We start from the raw sequence: 20194 nt of genomic DNA, 5'->3' as shown, positions 1-20194 counted from the left end.
CATCCGAGACTTCCTTTCAAAATAAAAGCAGGAGCAATGTTTTGAAAGGCGCGGCGTTGTTCTTCATATTTATAGGATTTCGATCCGTCCCGCTATTCCGTTTTTTCTTTTCTTTGAATACTGAAAAACGGATTTAATCATGTCTAAAACGGTTCCAGTCATTTGGCCAAAAGTCTTCTTGTTTGGGGACTCGATCACGCAGGTTTGTGAACTATGATTGAATGATTTGATCAATTTACGTTGCAATGAATGGGTTGTTTTAAATTACATTTAAATTAGACGTATTATGTGGTATTGGAAACTACATGTATAAAAATCTTTCGTATTTCATCGATTGTGACAACTATCCATTTTGTTAGCAACCATGGAACCTCATTCCAATTGCATATGCACAAACTACATATATGCATATTCATTGTTATGAGTACGAATTGAAATGTTTGATTTTTTTTTCTTATACTAGATTTCTCATTTATAGATATATTTATACCACTAAGCGTAACAAAGGAGATTTTTGGGTTTTAAAAAGGGATTTTTCTAAGTGCATCAATGCAGTCTAACTGCTATGAAAATGCTACAAGACAAGGTAAACTCTTAAACAAGCAAACAAAAACTAAAGTGTCAATACTAGAGGCTCGATAAAATCAGTAGAAAGCAACAGCTGTTTGAAGAATCATGGGATTTTTTTTACATATAAGGAAACTCAGATGACTCAAAACATTGTGTGGCACGTGACTAAAGTTGCATTGCATGCAGAATCACTAAAGGGAACTGAAACGTCAAAGGGATCTTAAATGACATGAACAGCAAAAAATATATGTATTTATCAAACCAAAATTTAAGACAACAGGGCTTAATTTCTGTAGCACCTTTTATACATAGTGGTGATTTAAAGAGTTTTACACAATAGCTTTTTCCAACAAGTAGCAACATTTACTTAAAATAAGTAACACCTCGTTTATAGTATTATTAACACCGGTAAAAAGAAAAAAAGCTACTTATTGATTTAGGTAAAAACTCATTTGGGAAACCCCATCAGGAAATGTAGCTATATATAATATTTAAATCCCATACATTTTTAAAGATTTATAAACTAACTGGTCTTTTGTGGTCAAAAGTTTCTACATAAGTGAATAAGAAATAAATTCAGTATAAAAGTATAAAAACCAAATCAATAAAACTTAAAAATAACGTTACTAACAGACTAAACTGAAGTGTATTCAGACCTATTCTCCATTAAACCAGGTTTTTAAGGCACCACCTCTGTCAAGTTTTTACATACTCAATCTAGAATTAACATTTCCATCCCACCTACTTCTACTCTTCTGCTGTTTTTTTTTCTCTCTCTCTTATTTTTTAGCATTAACCTTGTTGATCGACCGCTGTTTATTTTATTTTCTATATTTTTCCTTTTGTAAAACAAAAAAATTTCCTTTTAAAAAATTGCATCCAGTTGACCATCAGCTCTTTGCCTCCTACAAAGGGAAATAATGATGTTTGACTTTTGCATCTGTCAGTTTTCTTTCCAAGCCAACGGGTGGGGAGCAGAAATTGCCAACAAGCTTGCAAGGTGAGTGGTTTATTTTTATGTTAGTTTACGTGTTACATTTCTACCAGAGAAAGTTTAGTAATGGTCGAAAAATGGAAAATTGTGCAGCTCATTGAATTGATCCAAAGTTAAAAGCTGTCTCGGATGTTAACTCTAAACACGTAAGTAAAACAGTTTTTTGTAACCGCATGTAGTTTTGTTAACCCCTTCATGTAGAATGTCGCATTTTTGGCATTAAAAGTCCAGGACTCTACTAAATTTAGCACCTCCTTAAGAAGCAAAAACTCTGAAGAAGATTTTGTATATCATTAAAAATTAAGTCAGGCATGAAGGGAACAAAAAAAGGAAAACCATGGTGATCACGCCACCTTGTGGTTACTTGCTGAACTGACCCGGCTCCAGTTACTTCATCATTTAAATCTGTCTCAAACAGCATGTTATGAGAACGTTTTTTACAAATCTGTTTATGTCAATTGTTGATTATTTTAAGTAATCTTTTAGTTTTTTATTGACTTATTTGTTTTTTTTCCAAGGAATTTTAGTGATTTAAAAATAAATGGAAAAAATGCATAGAAATTTCATTTTCACTGAAAATATCAATTCAAAAATTGCTTAGAAAAATAAATTAAGCTTTCTTCATGACATTATAATTGCTACTATTTATAAATAGAGATATTTGAACTACAATACATAATAGACACATTTTCAAATAGACTGATTAATTGCTTAAAGGACGGTGGGTATAAGGAAATTTAGATAATCAATAATTATTAAAATTATGTTTTCCAATCTTTTTTTTTACATAATTTGCCATAACCTGGTTCTTAATCAAATCAAGGTTTTACCAATCTTTCTTTTTTGTGTTTATCTGTTGAAAATGTGAACCTAAACTGCAGCAAAAGCCTTCATCCTCTCTTTGATCATGTTCATATTCAATGTGTACTTTCTTTATGAGCTCTGTTATATTTATAAGGTCTGTTGTACCGCTTAATAACCATTTCCCGATAGCTTCATAATACAGTAGCTCCACCAATAAATACAATTAGTGGGCAGTTTCTGGGTCAAACCCTTAACTTTGACGAAACCTTAAATCTGGCTTTTCCCTCCCTGTCAGGAAATGTGACGTCATAAACAGAGGACTGTCCGGCTACAACTCCAGATGGGCCCGGATTGTTCTTCCTCGCCTCCTCAGCAGCCAAGGCTCCGCATGCGACAGCATAGCAGCTGTTACAGTCTTCTTTGGAGCCAATGACTGCGCACTGGAAGGTATCATAAAAAATGAAATGTCCACTTGGTTTGTTTGTTTGTTTAGTTTTGGGAATAAAGCTTGAAAAACGTATTTCAAATTAAATATGTAATCAGTTGTATAGTTGTGTTTTTTTTACATTTATTTACCAAAGAATTTCTCGTCTTTGTGTAGATAAGAACCCACAGCAGCACGTTCCTTTGTCTGAGTACTTGGAGAACCTGAAGGAGATCAGCAGACTTCTGACCTCAGCTGGAGTCTCGTCTGACAAAGTTATTTTTATTACTCCACCACCCCTTCATGAGGCAGCCTGGGAGAAAGAGTGTATTTTAAAAGGTAATTTTTGTTTTTGTGATTTCCACATCTCTTTAATTTTTGGCTGGCAGACATTTACAGGTGCTTCTCTTTCAGGTTGTCCTCTCAATCGCCTGAACTCCACGGCAGGTCAGTACGCTCAGGCTTGTGTCCGTGCAGCTGCTCAGTGCGGGTCAGATGTTCTGGATCTGTGGACTCTCATGCAAAAAGATGGACAAGTAAGCGTTTTTGAGGACCGGTAGTTGTTCCTGTACCTCTGAGCTTTTTACTTTCATTTGAAATTTAAATATAAAGGAATATATTTCCCTTGTTTCAATGCATGGAGTCTCATTGAGATGGGCTTAGTTACAAAGATTCCTGTTTTTATAGCAGACAAATCACTTAGAACCATTGTTGAGAGTGTTACTTTAAAAAAGTAATTAGTTACTCATTACTTGAAGACCCACTTTGATGAAAATAGCATTTTTGGGGTTTTAACAAGTTCTTGTAGCATTTTTTTTCTCATTATGGAGGACATATCTAAAGAAAATTAGGATTAAATCTGCGTTTCCGAGTATTTCATTATTCAATTCCTTGTAAATCAGAAGCAAACGCAAAAAAAAAATGCATTTATGTGCAAACTACAGTCAGCAGGCCACAAGCTCCCTGCTCCGCTCCATTCTGATGCATCTACTTGCAGACAAATAGACCCATGAACGTCTTTGTTTTCCTCGTCTGAGCTGGTGTTTGGCTCGAAACCGGATGATGTTGGTCACCACTTTTGTTGCACCGCTAATGTTAGGTTGGGGTTGAGAGGGGCTGTAATACAGCGGTAGAGAGAGTGTAAACATAAGGGATGATGGAAAAAGAGCGCAGGCTTACTCCACGCCAACGGTCCCGCCCACAACTCAGAGGCAAATTTCGAATGAACTCCTGCCGCTCTGCAGAAAATATGTCCTAGGAAACGACACAGGTTTTGTGATATGGGGTAAAAACGACAATCATAATTAAAAGACCACTAGGAAAAAGCACTCATTTAAAACCAGCATTTTTTCCAAGACTATGTCCTCTGTAAAGTAGAGAGAGCAAAATCTTTGGTTCTGTCAATTAAAAACAAACTGCATCCACTGCTGCTCACTACAATGTTCTTTTCCAATTTAAAACTGAGAGGTTGCTCATTTCTGTTTTTTGAGAATACACATTATTTCCCAAAATTACTAGATTTGTGGTTTGCTTTCAGGACTCTGATGGAAACTTATCCACACAGCAGTTCACTGCCATATAATCTGTTCCATCTCTGTAGTTTACAAACATTTCTTACGTCTTTGGCCCTTCAGGATTACACGGTCTACCTGTCTGATGGACTGCATCTTTCAGACAAGGGAAACCAGTTTGTGGCTCAGCGTCTTTGGGATCTACTGGAGAGCCGCGTGGTCCACCTGCCTGTGATCCTACCTTACTGGGGAGACATTGATGCCAGCAGTCCAGAAACCAGTCTCCTCTGTAACAACTAACTGAAGAGGGCTGTTTGCACTGCAGTGGGTTTTTTTTTTCTTTTTAGAATAATCTGTAAAGAAAGATTTAGAAATATGTTCATTTTTAACACAATAAAGAGGTTTTTCTTTATTTGAAAAGTGTATTTAATGAAGATCTCAAAGAAACATACAAATATAAAACTAACAGGAGTTACAACAATTCAGATGTTTTTACATCCATCTCATAAACTTGCAACTGGGATTTTTCTTGACCTACAATTAGCATATTGTTATGAAGTTAGTGTGAAACAGCATTAAACGGTTCAAAAGTAGCACTAAAAAAAAAAAACAATGGAAATTGGATCAAAGGTGATTACTTCAAGTGACTTTCTGTTCCACATTTGAGAGAAATTATGCAGGAAGTATTGTGGAAAGTAGTCGTGGACTTATGCAGTCAACAGAATCATCCATAAAAAAACATTAAACAAAGTTAAAACATGTTTGCTGTAGTTTCTATCCAAAAAAAAGAGACATCTTATACATTTCAAGTCTTCAAATGAAGAAAAAAGGCACAAATAAAGCAAGAGGTATTACATTTTCACCAGAAATTGAGTAAAGAAAATTAAAATCTGACCCACAAATGATTTCATCTGAGGTGGAATCAAAAAAGAGACGCTTGTTTTTCTCTCAGCAATCTGTCTCTTTAGTGTCAATGCAGTCCTGTCTCTTGAGGCGCCACCGCTCCTTTGCTGTCGGGTTCTGTCCGGTCAGATCCTCGAAGGAGGACTTCGTAGCCGACGAGGAGGCTCCTGCGGTTGTGAAATCGCCCTCCTCTCCCGGCTGGGAGTCGCTGGTGTCCTCCTGGATGGTGGCCATTCGCATCAGCGCGGCGCAGTCCGGGTGGCTGGCGAAGCTCGGGCCGGGGTCCTGGGTACTGGCGCTGGCCGTTGAGGTTGCCCAGGCGGGGCTCAGCAGCGGAGCTTGTTGGGAGGACTGCCCGGTCCGACCAGCGGAGGACAAGGGAAGCTTGACGAGGCGCGGAGGCATTGGCTCGAAGCTGCTCGCCGTCTCTGGGCACTACAGAGAAAACGAGAAAACATCAGAGATGTCCAACTCTGAGCCAGGACTGGGTCCTTTTAATATATTCTTATAAAGATTATCAGAGTGGGTCTTTAGGGTGTGCACTAATTTAAGGGATAAAAAAAAAGAAGACAAAACAACTGAATCTTCCTTTAATGGAGTAAAAGCAAAAGAAAGATCTCTTCTTGTAGTTATTAAAGCTGCTTATCTAGGCAGCAGTATTCGCAAGAACTGGTGTTGCTCCTGGTTACAGTGCTAATAAGGCTTCATTTCACATTCAACTGAACTCAATGTGAACATTTCTGATGGTTAAACTGATGCCGTCTATGAATGTTGGTTTTTAATCATGCCGGGGGCATATTCTGCACATTTTTTCTAAATCTGAAATGTACAGTAATTTACAACAACACCAAAACCACAAAGTAATAAAAAGGATGTAAACGAGAACTAAAAATGTAAACTTTTTCTTTTTTTTTTGTTGGTTTCCACTTAAAGAGTAATGTAAAGTGGAAAACTTGTTTGTTTTTGTACTTTGCCGTTACAATCATTGATTGTATATGAGAACTGGACTGAGTGAGTGTGACATCACCCCTAGAAAATACTTCACTTTCAGCTCCGGCTAAATGAAGCCAATTCAGTCACCATTTTTTCACAAAATTAATGCCACCAAGTTGGAGCCAGACAACGTCTGGAAGCAGTGATTGATTTGAATTGTTCTGAGTTTCTATGGCAACCACTCTCACCAATCATAAGTGAGCTTGTCAGAAGTTCACGCCACTTCCACTGAAATCAGGCCACACAAAATCTGTCAAACGTTTTGAGCAGGGGGTCAGCAGGAACCGCATCCTTTTTAAGGCATCTGATTGGTCAGTTTATACCCTATATAACTTCCAATAAAGAAAAAGGATTAAAAAAAATAGAATTAGCAAGAAGCTAAAAATTGTAGCAACAGCGGTTTATTTCTCAATAGAAGTCTATGGGATTTTGGCTTCTTGGAGTCAGCAGGTACTTCCTGTTTGGAACATGAGGGGGGAGGGTCACTGTCCAGTTCTCATGTCCAGTCAATTATTAAAATGTACAAAATCATATTTTATAACTGTAAAAAATCTGCTGTAAATTCAAACTTGGAAAAAAGACAATGTCATAATCCATCCAGAGTCACAACAACACGCGCTTTTTGTCTTGCTGCTTCAATCCTCCTGAAACAGTCTTGCCTTCACGAGGTAATTTCTGCGTCAGCACAGAGAAGGTTTTTGTACATTTCACCACCACTTCTCTGTTTGATGAAGGTGAGATTGAAGGTGTGGAAAGTGCAGCACAGATCAGCGTATACCGCCAGAGACTTCCAAACAGAGCAGGACCGTCACAGATGACCATGCATCATGGAGTCGATGGCAACAGCATGCTGTGGCACACACAAGGGCCGAATCCCAATTCTTCCCCTACCCCTCTGGCTTCTCCCTATCCCTCCGATTGTAGGGGCATTTGGAGGGAAAAGTTTTTTGACTGGGAAAAGCTGACGGTGGAGGGCTCTGTATCCCCCCACCAATACGTACAAAATGACGCACAAAAGTGTACTTCTAATTGTAAATAATGAGTTTTATGCTTTAGCGTGACTTTTTTAAAGTTTTAAAACTGATGTTATGCATTTTCTGAGAGCTGGCAGCTACGAACCAGCAGCTTTTGAGGACGTCATCGAGTGGGAGTGATGTCCGGTAGGGAGAAGCCATGGGGGAAGGGGAAGAATTCGGATTCGGCCAAAGACTCACCTGCAGCTGGAGCTTTACCACAAACCTCCACCATCTGCTGCAGTTCAGAGGCAAAGAGGCGTGGACAGGTCATTCAGGAACGGCTCCATGTGACCACCAACTCACTACTTTCTGATCCTTTTGAGCTCAATTACTTAAAACATTTTAACAAAACCCACTTATCTGCTTATTATAATTCCCAAAAACAAGGAAGACAAGTTCAGTTTTAAAGCTGAAAGCTGAGGGTTTGTCATTTTAGATTGTGCAGACTACAATTAAAAGTTAGAGTTGACCATTTTTGGTTTTCAATGTTTGAAAAGTTTTTACAAGCACCAATGAGTTAAAAAGCCAAAATTATCCACATCTGTCTTTTAAAAAAGGCAAAACTATATGAATGTAGATTTAAAAAGCTTTAAATCCTGGTGATCATTAAAAAAAGTGTTCATTTTGAAAACTACCTCATATTCGAATAGAAACGCTTCAAAAATCTACATTTCCAATAGTTATTGTTAATTTTTTTATTTTTTGAGCTTTAAAACAATGAAGTGTTGATGACAAAAGTACAGAAGCACTGCAAACTGCAAGAATGAATAAAAACTAAATTTAAACAACAAATCAATGATAATTCCCTTTCTTCTACAAACTCCCACACAAACTTTTTAATTCTGCAAAAAACTCTGGGATGTAGCTACTTCCTGCATCATAGGTGCTATCCCCTCCCACTATTAATATGCGTGAGTCTGAAAAAGCAGTGATTAGTTAGGTTAAAGTGGCAGCAAGACCAGGGGAATGTTTTAAAAAAGAAGAACTCACATTTCCAGTGGAATAAAAGACCCTTTTGCTCTCCTCGTACTGCTGGTCAAGACGTTTGTCCTACAGAAGAAATACAGATGAGAACATTAGCTATGCAAGAAAAGAATCCCAAGAACATGTCATCAAAAAGGGGGTGGTGTTTATTTCTTACCATACAATGAACAAGGATACTGAGAGGAATCCAGAAGATGAGGGAAAACACCACGACGGAACCCACTATGTTATCAGCCAAGAACTTTCCTGATGAAGAGTTAAAGGTAGGGAGGATCCTTCAGGCAAAAAGGGAGCATGAGATGTGCGATGATCAGCCTAAGCCACCTACCAAACGTGTTTATATCCAGCTTGTCGATAAAATCCCACAATCTCTCAATCACATCTTGGACTTGTTTCATGCACTTCCCCTGTTCAAAAAGAAAGGAAACCAAGAGGTCATGAGGACATTTCCAGGGTTTTTAGTGGAGGCCTTGAGGTTTGCAGACTCACATTCCCATCGCAGAAGCCCACAGTGCAGGGTTTGCCCTTCCGCAGGTAAAGAAAGCTGCCGTCAGCCTGGGTGACAGGAGAGCAGAAACCATTTTTGTCCTTGCAACACACTTTGCAGGAGTTGTCAGTCTCTGCAAAAAAGAAACAAATAATAAGATAGAATTGTAAAATTCCAAAATGAGATCCAACAAAGTAGCAAAGCTGACTAATGCATTTCATTTCATAAAGTAACAATTTGGAATAAATCAAGAAGATTAGTCCATGAAAAAGCTCCACAATGGAATTTTGAAAAATGTTTTATAGCTTTTAATAACTGACTAAATAATACTTTGTCAACTTGATTCATAACCTCTGTTGTCATTGGGATCCTTTTCTGAGGCAATGCAAACAGAAATTAAATTCCATTCTCCTGACTAAATGCCTTTTACCATTACAAGCACAAGAGTGACTGTTCTGTATGGCCTCGCAGAACGGGTGACATTCTCCGTTGCGACATTGACCGCTGTCGACGCACACCGTGTTGTCTGGAGCGTTTTCAGGGGGAGGGCACTCGCTACTGTTTCCTGTCAGGTGACGAAAATGACAACAGTTTTTGTTACCACATTTTTAAGCTTTACCAACCATCAACAGAAACCATAGAATGACGTCATAGAGTTTGAGGGAGAGTTGTTTTTTCAAAAGTTTTGAACCGGCAGCAGTAAATCAATCACCTGTGCAGGAAGAGATGCCCTTGCAGGTGGCATTAATGGGCTCCTGGCATCTTTCCCCTCGCGCCTTGAACTGGCAGTTCTTACAGCACAGACTGTTTGTGTCACTGTGGAGAAGACACAGCAGCTCTTTGGACTGACATTTTTAAGACTTGGATGCGCGCTGCTGTTCCTTTTGGGCGGCTGACCTGCATTTGGCGGTGGGTTTGAACTGGCAGTCAGGAGTGCAGCAGGGGTCCTTGTTGAGATTGAGCAGGCCGGGGTCGCACTGCTCCCCTTCCTCCACTCGGGAGTTGCCACAGACTTTGCTGTTCCTCTCCTTGAAGCACAAGGGAGCCTTAGAGCGCAGCGTCTTCCCGACTGAGATCTTGCTGCAGTTAGAGAAGCGCTGCAGAAAAAAATAACAGAAGCACCAAAATTAAGCTAAAACACCCACACACAAAAAAAACATGTGCAATTTATTTAAAGGTTTATAAAAATACATTTTTCATGTAAAAAAAAAAAAGAAAAAACCTTAGAATTGCTGGCTTTATCAGACTTTCACAGAGCTAATTGCGATTTAAGTATTGATTATGGCTCCTTGGAGACCAGAAGCCTCCAAAGCAGACATGCAGAAAGCAGAAGTGTCACAGCAAAACTGCCTAGAGGGCAATTATTTATGACACGAGGTTAATAAAACACCATACATGGACATCGGTGATAAGAATGTGAGTGTTTTTGTCGGTAATAAATGAGAACATTTCTGCATCCTTGTGATGAGTTTTGAATGCCTGTTTGCAGAAAAATATTAATATATATTAGTTCTGCACGATATGAGCAAAGCTTGCGATATTCGATATTAGTGATCAATCTTGCGATAACGATATAATTTGCGGTATATAAACAAAAAGAAAAACAATCAAAAACATCATTACTAATTCATTGCACCAGTTTAAAAAATTATCCTCCAAATGACCCTCATTGACGTAGGAGGCAAACATCTAACATAAAAGGGCTCATCTGATTGGTCAAATGTATAAATGGATTTATTGGATTTGTAAATGCTTCAAGCTGCCTTAGGATTGTTTTAGCACATTTAAGGTAATCATTCATTGTGATTTTAGCTGATTTTTGCGTTATGGATATTGCACTGCTTGATTTTGCGATAACGACAAATTTACGGTATATTGTGCAGGCCTAATATATATATATATATAAACTCCTGTTGAGATACTGCAGGAGATCTGATGTCAATAAGCTTCTGAAAATTTTTAATAGTAAAAAAAAAGTTTATTCATTTATAGTCTGGACTGCTACCTTGTTGTTGACATGGTCTCCGCTCACAGCGATGGGGTACATCACAAATTTCCCCCCCTCATTGTCACTGGGAGCACAGTAAGGGATGTTATCGGGGTCGTGTTCAGCTCCGAAGTTGTGACCCAATTCATGAGTGGTGACTAAATCTGCCTCCTGAAAAGACATAAACCCAACCCATATGAGGGGTTAATCACAAGAACAACCAGTTAGTTTGAAGCAGAACCATTTACTTTGTTCTTTATCTTCACAACAAAAAATTTTAGGTTTTAAAATAGAAAAAAGTTAGCACCTCTGATCAGCATGATCCATTAAACAGGATACAAACCTTTGTGAGGATGGTTTTGCCGTAGTTCTTGGTGCTGGTCAGGCCCGTGTTGAGATAACTGGCCTTCTTGGATGAAGCAGATGGGTAATAGGCTTTTAAAAGACACACACAAAAACAAAATCAATAAATAACTTTTATTTTGGTAAGAGCAGAACTACTCTTACCTCTCCCTGATTGCAGTCCTAAACATTTTTTTCCAGTGTACTTAAGGTTTATTTACCTTATTTCCAAATGCTAAGGGTAACTCAGAACTACTCATTTTCCAAAGGAAATACCAAAGAGTTATATCAAACCAGTGAAGACCTTCTGAGACAAACAAATTGTGTCTTACGTCTTGAGCAGAGACCCCCTAAAGCTTGAGGTTTGGACGGAGCGACGTACGCCAATCCTAGAGTCCCTTCATCAAAATCCTGGTAGGTGAATAGATGCGCCAGACACACAGCCGAGGCGTTGTCAGCTATGTCTGAGCTAAATTGCTAAGTGACGAGAAAAAAAAATACATATATATACATATGTCAACGCGTGAATAATTAACTGATCAGATCTATGCGCTGCTGTGAATATTACGTGAAAAATCAAAAACATTTTCTCAAGCTGACTAAAATCTATGGTCTCTGGTTGAACAGGTGGCAGAAGTCCTACCTCCAGAAGTTTCTTCACATCCCAGACCTCCCTTCCACCATCAGGACTATCCTTCATGTTGTAGTGGACCCACCGACTGCTTGCTCTGCCAGGGGGAGGTTTTGTTGGCTCCTTATTGATGATTATCTAGGAACAGTAACCAAAGAAGCTGTTTACCAACAATTTTCTTATATCTAAAACAGTTAAAGTCCCACTTCAATCATCTCTAGAACTATTTAAAAAGCGTTCCCACATGATTTCGCTGTTTTAGCCAAAATTTAGTTCAGTTTTAGTTCATAGTTTCAGCAGTAGTTCATCAGAAATTCACCTCCGGTTGTGGGAAGGACTGTCAGTGTAGAGCAACCCCGCCCCCCCTTCCCCTCCCCGTTGCTGGGAGCTCAGAGCAAGGAGCTGGTGGCCTGCCCACTGTATTTTCTACGCCACAAATGAGCTCTTTTTCAAAGAGCATTTTTACTGTCTCATTGGGATTCACAATGGTTTGAATAAAAAAATACTCAGAAATGCAATTTTCATCTTAATTTTCTTTAAATAAGTCCTCCATCATCAGAAAAATGCCATAAGAACATGCTTAAAATCACCAAAAATTTTCAAATGTTATGTTGGGAGCCGATTATATTATATTAAGTTAGCAAACAAAACTCTATGGCTTTAGTTTTGGAGTTAAATATGAATAAATCAAAAATCTTGACAGTGAAGAAAATTTGAAGATAACTCAAAGCAGTGACATCTATGAATATCTTTTTTTATGATGAACAAGAGCCTGCTCTATGACGGGGTCTGTATTCATCCATAAAGCCCTTCCGGCAAATTCAATGAAACACACAAAGGCTCTCAGTTTGTCCTCACAAATGCAATCCTCAAACCCCTTGTTATTCACATGCTCCGCTCCATGCAGCTCAGATTACTGGAGTCTTGTGACGAAGCTCCATAATGCTGCTGCAGAGCAACGCGCCTGCTTCTTGTAGCTCACCTGGTTAATCTGGACTCCGTAGTCTATGTATTCTTCATCCCAGGTGGTGTTCCTATAAATATCATCCACGCGATCGATCAGCTCAATCTGGATTGTGAAAGGGTAGATCAAAGTAAACGCTTCAGTATGTAAACCAGCATGACAGTCAGCTGATCTTATGACGTAAAAATCAGTTTGAATTAGTTCAACATTTTAGGATCAGACCAGGTAGTTGATGGTCACGCTCTCTTGTCCCCGCCCCATCTGCTGATGGAAGCGGTAGTCCGCCACAAGCAACAAAGGGCAGGTGTTCTTTTTATGGTCGTGGGCTTGTCTCTTCTCTCTGTGATGGTGTTCTGCAGAGGAATAAAAAAAAAAGAACAGGAGCAGTTAGGACACCATATGATTCATTCTTCTACAGTGGTCTAGAAGTAAGCAGACATTAAACGTAAATACATGAAAATATTTCAAAAGTATCTTAGCTAGCAATCTTTTCTTAGATATTGTCTCTTGAAGTCTCTTAGATAATTCAAGTACAGTTAATCTCAACCACGACTCCACGTCTCGAGGGCCGACATCCTGTTAGTTTTTTCAGAAACCTTGCTTCATTTGCTGCTGATCACCTCGATCAGCCAATAAGAACCTACTATGGCAGATTATTGGAAAACATGAAGGACACTGGCCCTCAAGACCAGAAGTCTGACACCTGTGATCTACACCATGAGGACAGTTGTGACATTTAAAATAAGTTTATATAAGACAATCTTTTTGATCTCACAGTGGGAAATCCTAATGGCACAACATTTATGGGGAACAAACATCAAGGAGCAAAGATTGGAAATTTAAAATGTGCAAAAAATATTTAAAGGTGTAAACATTTGAAAAGTCTATGATTATTTAAACTGTACTTACATTGACAGAAATACCAGTACCAGGAAAACAGTCGTGTACTGTCAGCGATTAACTATTATTTGCATCTGTTACACAGTCTAACGGCGTTCAGAATGAAAGCCCTGCAGTAATGCTCTTTACAAAGAGGATGTAATAGTCTGCTACTGATGGAGCTACTCAGCCGATGTGGTGGTTGAGAAGGTGGCAGCAACCTTGGCCTTTCTTGTACAGGATATTAGTGTTTTCAGTCCAGTGAACACCCACCCAGGTAGTTAAAGTTGTCCACCATCTCGATGTCTGGGCTTTGGATGCTCACTGGTGGAGCAAAAATGGTAAAAAACTTGCAGCTAATTTTTCGAAAAAACCAAACAATCTCATAATCTACCCATCTATTCAACGTCTGACCCTGTTGAATCCCTTTCAAGGTCACGGGGTCACTGGAGCCTGTCCCAATTGCTGTTGGTTGCTGGCAGGAGACACACTGGGCAGGTTCTGTCGTAGAGCCACAATCCCATAATATTAAAGTCGATTAAAATATTGTTCCCCAAAAATAACTGCAAGGCTACAATCAAGATAAATTTTGGTACATTTTACTTCATTTTCTCATCAACCATATTTATTGGCCTATAAAAAATAATGTCTAAAAAGCCTAAAAAGAATCAGTTAAAGTTTTAGATGCATGTATTACACAAATGCATTTTAAATGTTTATTAAATATTTTAGATGTTGAAATAAAACAAATGAACCATTTCTGTCATATTGATTCCTCCACAGTGTATAAAGTGTTGTCAGGCTCATGTGACGCATGGAGATGGTTGGTTGAGGCGTTTCAGTGGAACAGAAAACAGGAAGGCAGCATTACGAGCTTCGCGTCACACGCTGTACTCCGTGTTGCATAATTCAGAAGAGTGGGAGAGTGTGGCTCCGACTCCAGCAAATCACCACCACAGGACTTGTAAAAACTACAACTTAAAGCAGAGCTTCTATGAATTTGAATGCCCTCTCCATACGAACCTTCACCTCCCTGCAACTCCCCCAGAGAAGGCTTCAAACCAACAACCATTAATGCGTTTTCATTGCAGCATAAATCAAAGCATTTCTATTTTTAAATAAGATGATTTATTCATAGTATAAATGCACATCACATGCTCTTTTTTTTACAGAAAAATATTCAAAAAGTATCTGAGACTGACACTCATTTGACACCATTGAAAAATTTCATCAGTGTTCTTCAATCTCTTAGCTTATTTCCTCACTTCCTCCAGAACCAAGAAGTTGCATTCTGCACATAAAACATTCATCATCCCCAACAAAGAAAGCACAGAAAAGATCTCACCATCCTGATCTTCCCAGCTTCTCCTGCTGCTGTGAGGAAGAAGGTCATTGTCCTCGGCCTTGACGTAACCACAAACCTTTGGAGACGCGATGCGGCTCAGGTTCTTAATGTCGTCTGAGCGATAAAACAGCAATCTGTCATCCTTTGGAGACTCTGTGAACCTCCACAGAGGCTGGATGGACAAAAGGAAGAGAGAAATTGTATAAGAGATTTAAACAAAAAAGCAAAAAGCTAAGAAGAAACACAAACACTCAATTATGTCAACAAATGTGTCCAAAAAAGCCGTCTAAATAGACGCCAAAGAAAAATAGTTTGAGTTATCAGTAAAGCTAAAAAGTAAAGTTTTACATGTTTTAATTTGGGTTTTTTTAAACATATTTTTATAAAAATATACAAAAAAACAAGTTTTACTGTCTCACACAAATGTTAATTCTAAATTCTAAATAAATGACAGTGACAGGACCGGTGGTTACCTCAATGTTGTATTCATCTTCATTTGTCAGAATGTGAGCAGAAAACTCATCTGCATCTATGTGCGCCTGCACACGAGAATTCTCCTCTCCTGTAAAATACATTTTTTAGAAACACAAGTTGAATCCGTTTTTTATATTGAACACCTGCTAACCTGAAAAAAAAGGAGGCAAAAAGAGCAAAAGATAGTTTGATTCTTTAGACTCACCGACGACATGTCCAGTAAAAAAGTTCTGAAGCGGAACGTCAAAGTTCTTCTCATTTCCATGTTTATCGACAATCACGGCCTTAAACTTTTCTGTAAACAGGTCTGTGTTTGTGGTCAGATACAGCTGGAAGTCTCTGGAGTAGGAAAATAAAAAAAATAAAATAATTAATGTGATTGCCTTTAGCACAACACAAACAAATCGGGAAAGGCAGATATTAGTGTATAAGCTGTGGATTACACATAAAGGGCCACTCCAATTATTGTAAAAGCATGCCCAGTGGTCTTTAATTATAGTGATAATTAAGTTGGCAAGGAGAAGCCCCGCCGCCTTCCTGTCACTCATAACTGCTCACGCTAGCTTACAGCCCCTCACACCCCAGCCTAAAATTACCGGTGCCAACAAAAATGATGAGCAATATTGGAGCTATCCAGTTGTCCACTTTAGAGCCAAACGACAGCTCTGACGAGGAAAACAAAGACGCACATGGATCTATTCGTCTACAAGAGGATGCATCAGAATGGAGCAGAGCGGACCTTGTAGCCTGCCCAGCCTATTTCTACATCCAAATATACTCTTTTTCAAACAGCATTTTTTTCATCTGCTCCTGATTCACAGAGATTAGAATAAAGAAATACTCAGAAATGCTATTTTAAGCTTAATCTTTCTTAATTATTCCACAAAAACATGTTATAAACCCAAGTGGGTCTTAAAAATTATTGTAAGCATGTGATTAGTTTTTCTCAGACACTTCAGAAAGGGATACAACACATCACTTCAAATTTCTGAAAGCCCTTTAATATTAAAAATGTTGGCTTTAGAGTTACAGGTCAAAACATTGACAGAAAAATACCTGAACAAGCTTAGTCCACCTTTGCTTTCCCATAAAAAAACGAGCTGTCAAAATCCCAATTATTATATCAGACATTTACGGGGTTTATGTTTCATCATATCAGAGATGAAACTGCAGAAGAAAAGCTAATATACATGTATGCTTTTTGAACTTAGTACATCACTCAGTTGAGTTTGGTGAAGTGTGTACTAAATTAACATTGCTAAAACACCCATGGGTTACAATTACATCAAGGACCTAACTCTGTGTGTGATGTAAACACATCCCAAACATTCTCACTGAATTTGAGTTGTTTTAACTTGGGCTGCTAGATAGAGTGACGTGGTAAAATTCTGGCAAGTTAAAATCATTCCATTTTTGTTTCTTGACTCTGAACGGGAGCATGAATTATTAGTCTGAAACTTTACAGAGTTCAGAGGTCTGACTGAGTGTACCTGTTCAAGGCTCTGAAGCTAACCAGGCGCTCCAGGTGGGAATGGGTTTGAACATCTCTTTTCCTCACAGAATGCTGCTGTAAGCCCGAAAAAGGCAACACTTCATAGTCGGATAGGATGGAATTCAGAGCGTCTGTGGAATGAATGGACATCAATGAGACCCCAGACAGTAGTACATTACAATCTAAGTTGTTTTTCTGCCGCCCTAAATCTGAATCCATTTAGGAAAAAGAAGTGGTCCTGTGCTCTAAAACGGACAATAAAAAGTCAGTATCTATTATAGTAAAGCACAAAGACATCCCATCTTCCGCATTTTCTACCTAAATTAAATGTATCCAATACAAGAAGTATAATCAAGCTAGCTTGATTTTTCTGTTAGGCTACTTACCAAACTCGGGACTCTGTTTTTCCTTCTCATCCGAGTAAGTTCTTGGTTTTATTGCCCCGTCTATCCAGCAAGTAGCAAAAACGATTGTTAAAACTAGACTACGCATGTTTGAGCGTTTATTTCAGCTATTTAAGCCTCGTCATTGTCAAAAATCCTTCGGTTAGTAACTGAGTTAGCAACCCGGAAGTGTCCGCCACTGGGAAATTTTCTGTCATCCGCTGGTGACAGAAAAACAAAAACAGCAACAAAAAAAGATTTTAAAAAATTACTCCACACAATAACAGGTTTTTAAAAAATTCTTGATTAAAATATTATTTTAAAAATCAATAATTTCCTGTGTTTTTTAAACATCCGTAATAGAACTTTGTGACGTATGTGGTTGCTACGTTTAACTACTGGTTTACTCATGCACACCGAAAATCGGACAATAATCTAAATTCTTTAGTTATTGTGTTCTAAGTGATCACAACACCAACAAAAATCTGGTGTCTGAAAATGACCGTTTTCTGATTTTAAGACATTTGATTGACACACCTTGATTTCTCTCAGCTCGTGCACTCATTTATCTGGTTTATGTTGAAAAGGACAAACGCAGAAAATGATAGTCACGGCGTAATTGGAAAACAAAAGACTAAAGACAGATGCTTCCTGCACTAAGGCTTCTTTGTCTTCATCAAGTTTAAATCCACAATTGTGAACCTTTAAAAATCAATCTGACAATTAATTAAATGCAAAATAGGAGTGAAATTATGTGAATTTGCTTTCTCCCTCTCCCTTTCAAGGATTTTATTAATCTCTTTGTGACAAACTTATTAAGTGGTTTCAATTTGTTCTGCATAGTATGCATAAGAGCTTTATAATTAGGAGTTATTATAATTTTATTATTTACATGTGTATAAAGGGGTGTAACAATTAAACGATGAATCGATTTCTATTCCTACGATCCTACCAGATTTATCTGTCTGAGGCAGAATCGCCTCAAATCGACATAGGTCAGTGGATAAGATCGAATCGGATCGTTCAAACTGAACTAAGATCGATATACATATATACAGATCTGATTGTAGCAGTAATTTTATTACTTCCACTAACCAGATAATTTAGTGTTTTGGTGTAATTTGAATTTAATTAGTTTTCACCTGTTTGGGTTTTATTTCAATACTTCAGAAGAGAGCAATACGAATCATACACAAAGTCAGTTACCTTGAGCACACAAATAAATTATTCATAGAATCAAAATTACTCAAATTTTACGATCTAGTAGCGTATTGTACCACTCAAATAATATTCAATGCCAAAAAAAATTTATTACCAACGAATATCCAAAGGTTATTTATTACAAGAGAGGAAAAATACAATTTTAGGGAAAAAGATAAATTTGTCATACATAAAGCACGTACAAATAAAAAGAGATTCTGTGTTTCAATTTGTGGAGTGAAGTTGTGGAACAGAACTAGTAAATGCTTGAAACAATGTCCAAACATAAAAGAATTTAAATATAGATACAGAAATATGATCATGGATAAATATGTACAAATACAAAAAAATACAGAATGTCAGCATTTATAAATCTGCATACTTTGACAGTACGTTTTGTTATTCATTTGCATGTTGTTTGGAAATGAAAATGACATGTATATATGTACATATACACTTGGGTAGGGCACTGGACTTTGATGGTGGGAAAGTAAGGGCTTAAGGTAAAGGGGGGTGAGAGTTTATAAGATTTTTCTTCTTCTCACTCCCTTTTGGACTGGTGTTTATATAATTTTGTTTTGTTTTGTTTTATATAATTTACTTGTCTTTTTCTTGTTTTTTTTGCAAGTTTAGTCTCGTTTTTGTCTTATTTTGTTATTTTACACTTGTTTCACTAGTCCAAAATAAATAAATAAATAAATAAAATAAAAAAATTAAAAATTATTCTAAGTGTGTATGTTTAATACTTTGTCTTATTTTTCACTTGTTTAGCATTTGTCAAAAGTCACCATCAATACTGACAGCATCGGCTCCAGATATACACAAGGTTGAAATTCCTTTAAGTTGTTGTCAGGAAGGTTTGTCGTACCTTCTACATTCTGATAAGCATGGCCAAGATTTCATGAGACAGGCATGAGACCTAAACTGGACAGAGCAGAAGAAAAGCCTCATCTAACAGAAGAACCACTATCTCCTCTTCCTCTTTGCTGCTGTGAAGAGGAGGAGAACGAGTTCTGCTGCAATATTGACTTCCACTAGGCCGCTGATGTGACTGTTAACGTTTATACGCTTTAAAGTAATGTGTATTTTGAAAAGAATTTTGGTTTCTAGAGGAAAGGAGCTGAAAAGTTGCCATGCAAACATTGTCACAAAAACCCCCCCAAAACAATAGACATTGTGATTATTTCACTCTGGAGCTTGATTAGCATCTGACACAGAACAGTATCTGCAACTGGCACCCTTTGCTTTTTACGGATGAGTGCAGATTCACCCCGAGCATGTGCCAGATGAAGGCAGGTTACTGGAGGGCTGCACAGACCTATACAAGCTGTGGAGCAGCACTCAGACCACTATTAGACATTTATTTTGAAATCCTGAGATTCTAAAATGTCAGAATCCTTTACTGGTGCATTAGCTCACAAGTTTATGACATGGATTTGTCTAAAATGCAGGACTCATCTAAAGGATGGAGTGGACACAACTGATTTAACCTCTTTTTTTTTTTTCTTTTTTTTACGGAATCCAAAATCCAGAGACCTGTTCAGGGTGTAACCCCACCTTCACCCAACAGCAGCTGGCTCCAGAAGCCTGTGACTCCTAAAGGGATTAGATGGATGGATGGATGGATGGATGGATGGATGGATGGATGGATGGATGGATGGATGGATGGAAAAGGCATCCGAACACCATTAAAATATTACATGTCCGTCCAGCCAGCATCACCAGGTTGGACCTCAGTCTGGTCAGGAGCTTAGTGATGCCCTGGAGATACCCCAGGGCACCATCTGTCTTCTCATTAGAATCATGCCCCA

At 38.1% G+C, this 20194-nt stretch overlaps 2 protein-coding genes across 4 annotated transcripts; one reads left to right on the top strand and one right to left on the bottom strand.

Moving 5' to 3' along the window:
• Position 1: 1 nt before the first annotated feature.
• Positions 2–4715, top strand: iah1 (isoamyl acetate hydrolyzing esterase 1 (putative)). Of its 2 annotated transcripts, XM_004082267.3 has the most exons (6): positions 2–202; positions 1518–1570; positions 2664–2815; positions 2970–3131; positions 3207–3328; positions 4427–4715. In XM_004082267.3, the coding sequence occupies exons 1-6, from the start codon at positions 140–142 to the stop codon at positions 4601–4603; spliced, it is 729 nt and encodes a 242-aa protein (XP_004082315.1). In that variant the 5' UTR covers positions 2–139; the 3' UTR covers positions 4604–4715. The 2 variants fall into 2 exon arrangements, with proteins under 2 accessions (XP_004082315.1, XP_011488636.1); XM_011490334.2 differs by having other exon boundaries at positions 7–202; positions 2970–3328.
• On the bottom strand, positions 4712–17422 carry LOC101171872 (disintegrin and metalloproteinase domain-containing protein 17). Of its 2 annotated transcripts, XM_011490335.3 has the most exons (20): positions 17187–17422; positions 16799–16931; positions 15514–15647; positions 15308–15396; positions 14835–15006; positions 12833–12963; positions 12629–12715; positions 11659–11784; positions 11348–11492; positions 11017–11108; positions 10692–10844; positions 9584–9783; positions 9399–9502; positions 9117–9251; positions 8689–8819; positions 8528–8606; positions 8357–8445; positions 8206–8265; positions 7414–7450; positions 4712–5641 (listed from the first exon to the last, which is right to left on the bottom strand). In XM_011490335.3, exons 1-20 carry the CDS (start codon positions 17290–17292, stop codon positions 5274–5276), a joined length of 2571 nt encoding a protein of 856 aa, XP_011488637.1. In that variant the 5' UTR covers positions 17293–17422; the 3' UTR covers positions 4712–5273. The 2 variants fall into 2 exon arrangements, with proteins under 2 accessions (XP_011488637.1, XP_004082314.1); XM_004082266.4 differs by lacking the exon at positions 7414–7450.
• Positions 17423–20194: the final 2772 nt, after the last annotated feature.

The sequence above is a fragment of the Oryzias latipes genome, chromosome 22 (assembly GCF_002234675.1).
Source record: "Oryzias latipes chromosome 22, ASM223467v1".
Taxonomy (NCBI): Eukaryota; Metazoa; Chordata; class Actinopteri; order Beloniformes; family Adrianichthyidae; genus Oryzias; species Oryzias latipes.
The sequence above is the reverse complement of the archived record's forward strand: the minus strand, read 5'-3'. Positions and strand labels throughout refer to the sequence as shown.

Bases quoted from the DNA above. Each gene is read 5' to 3' on its own strand.
- iah1 (XM_011490334.2), top strand. From the start codon at position 140: ATGTCTAAAACGGTTCCAGTCATTTGGCCAAAAGTCTTCTTGTTTGGG. The intron at 2,816-2,969 runs GTATCATAAAAA...GTCTTTGTGTAG, and splicing joins CAATGACTGCGCACTGGAAG to ATAAGAACCCACAGCAGCAC. The intron at 3,329-4,426 runs GTAAGCGTTTTT...TTGGCCCTTCAG, and splicing joins TCATGCAAAAAGATGGACAA to GATTACACGGTCTACCTGTC.
- LOC101171872 (XM_011490335.3), bottom strand. From the start codon at position 17,292: ATGCGTAGTCTAGTTTTAACAATCGTTTTTGCTACTTGCTGGATAGAC. The intron at 12,964-14,834 runs GTGAGATCTTTT...ATTCCTCTGCAG, and splicing joins AAGCTGGGAAGATCAGGATG to AACACCATCACAGAGAGAAG. The intron at 11,109-11,347 runs GTAAGACACAAT...GTCTTTTAAAAG, and splicing joins AGGGGGTCTCTGCTCAAGAC to CCTATTACCCATCTGCTTCA.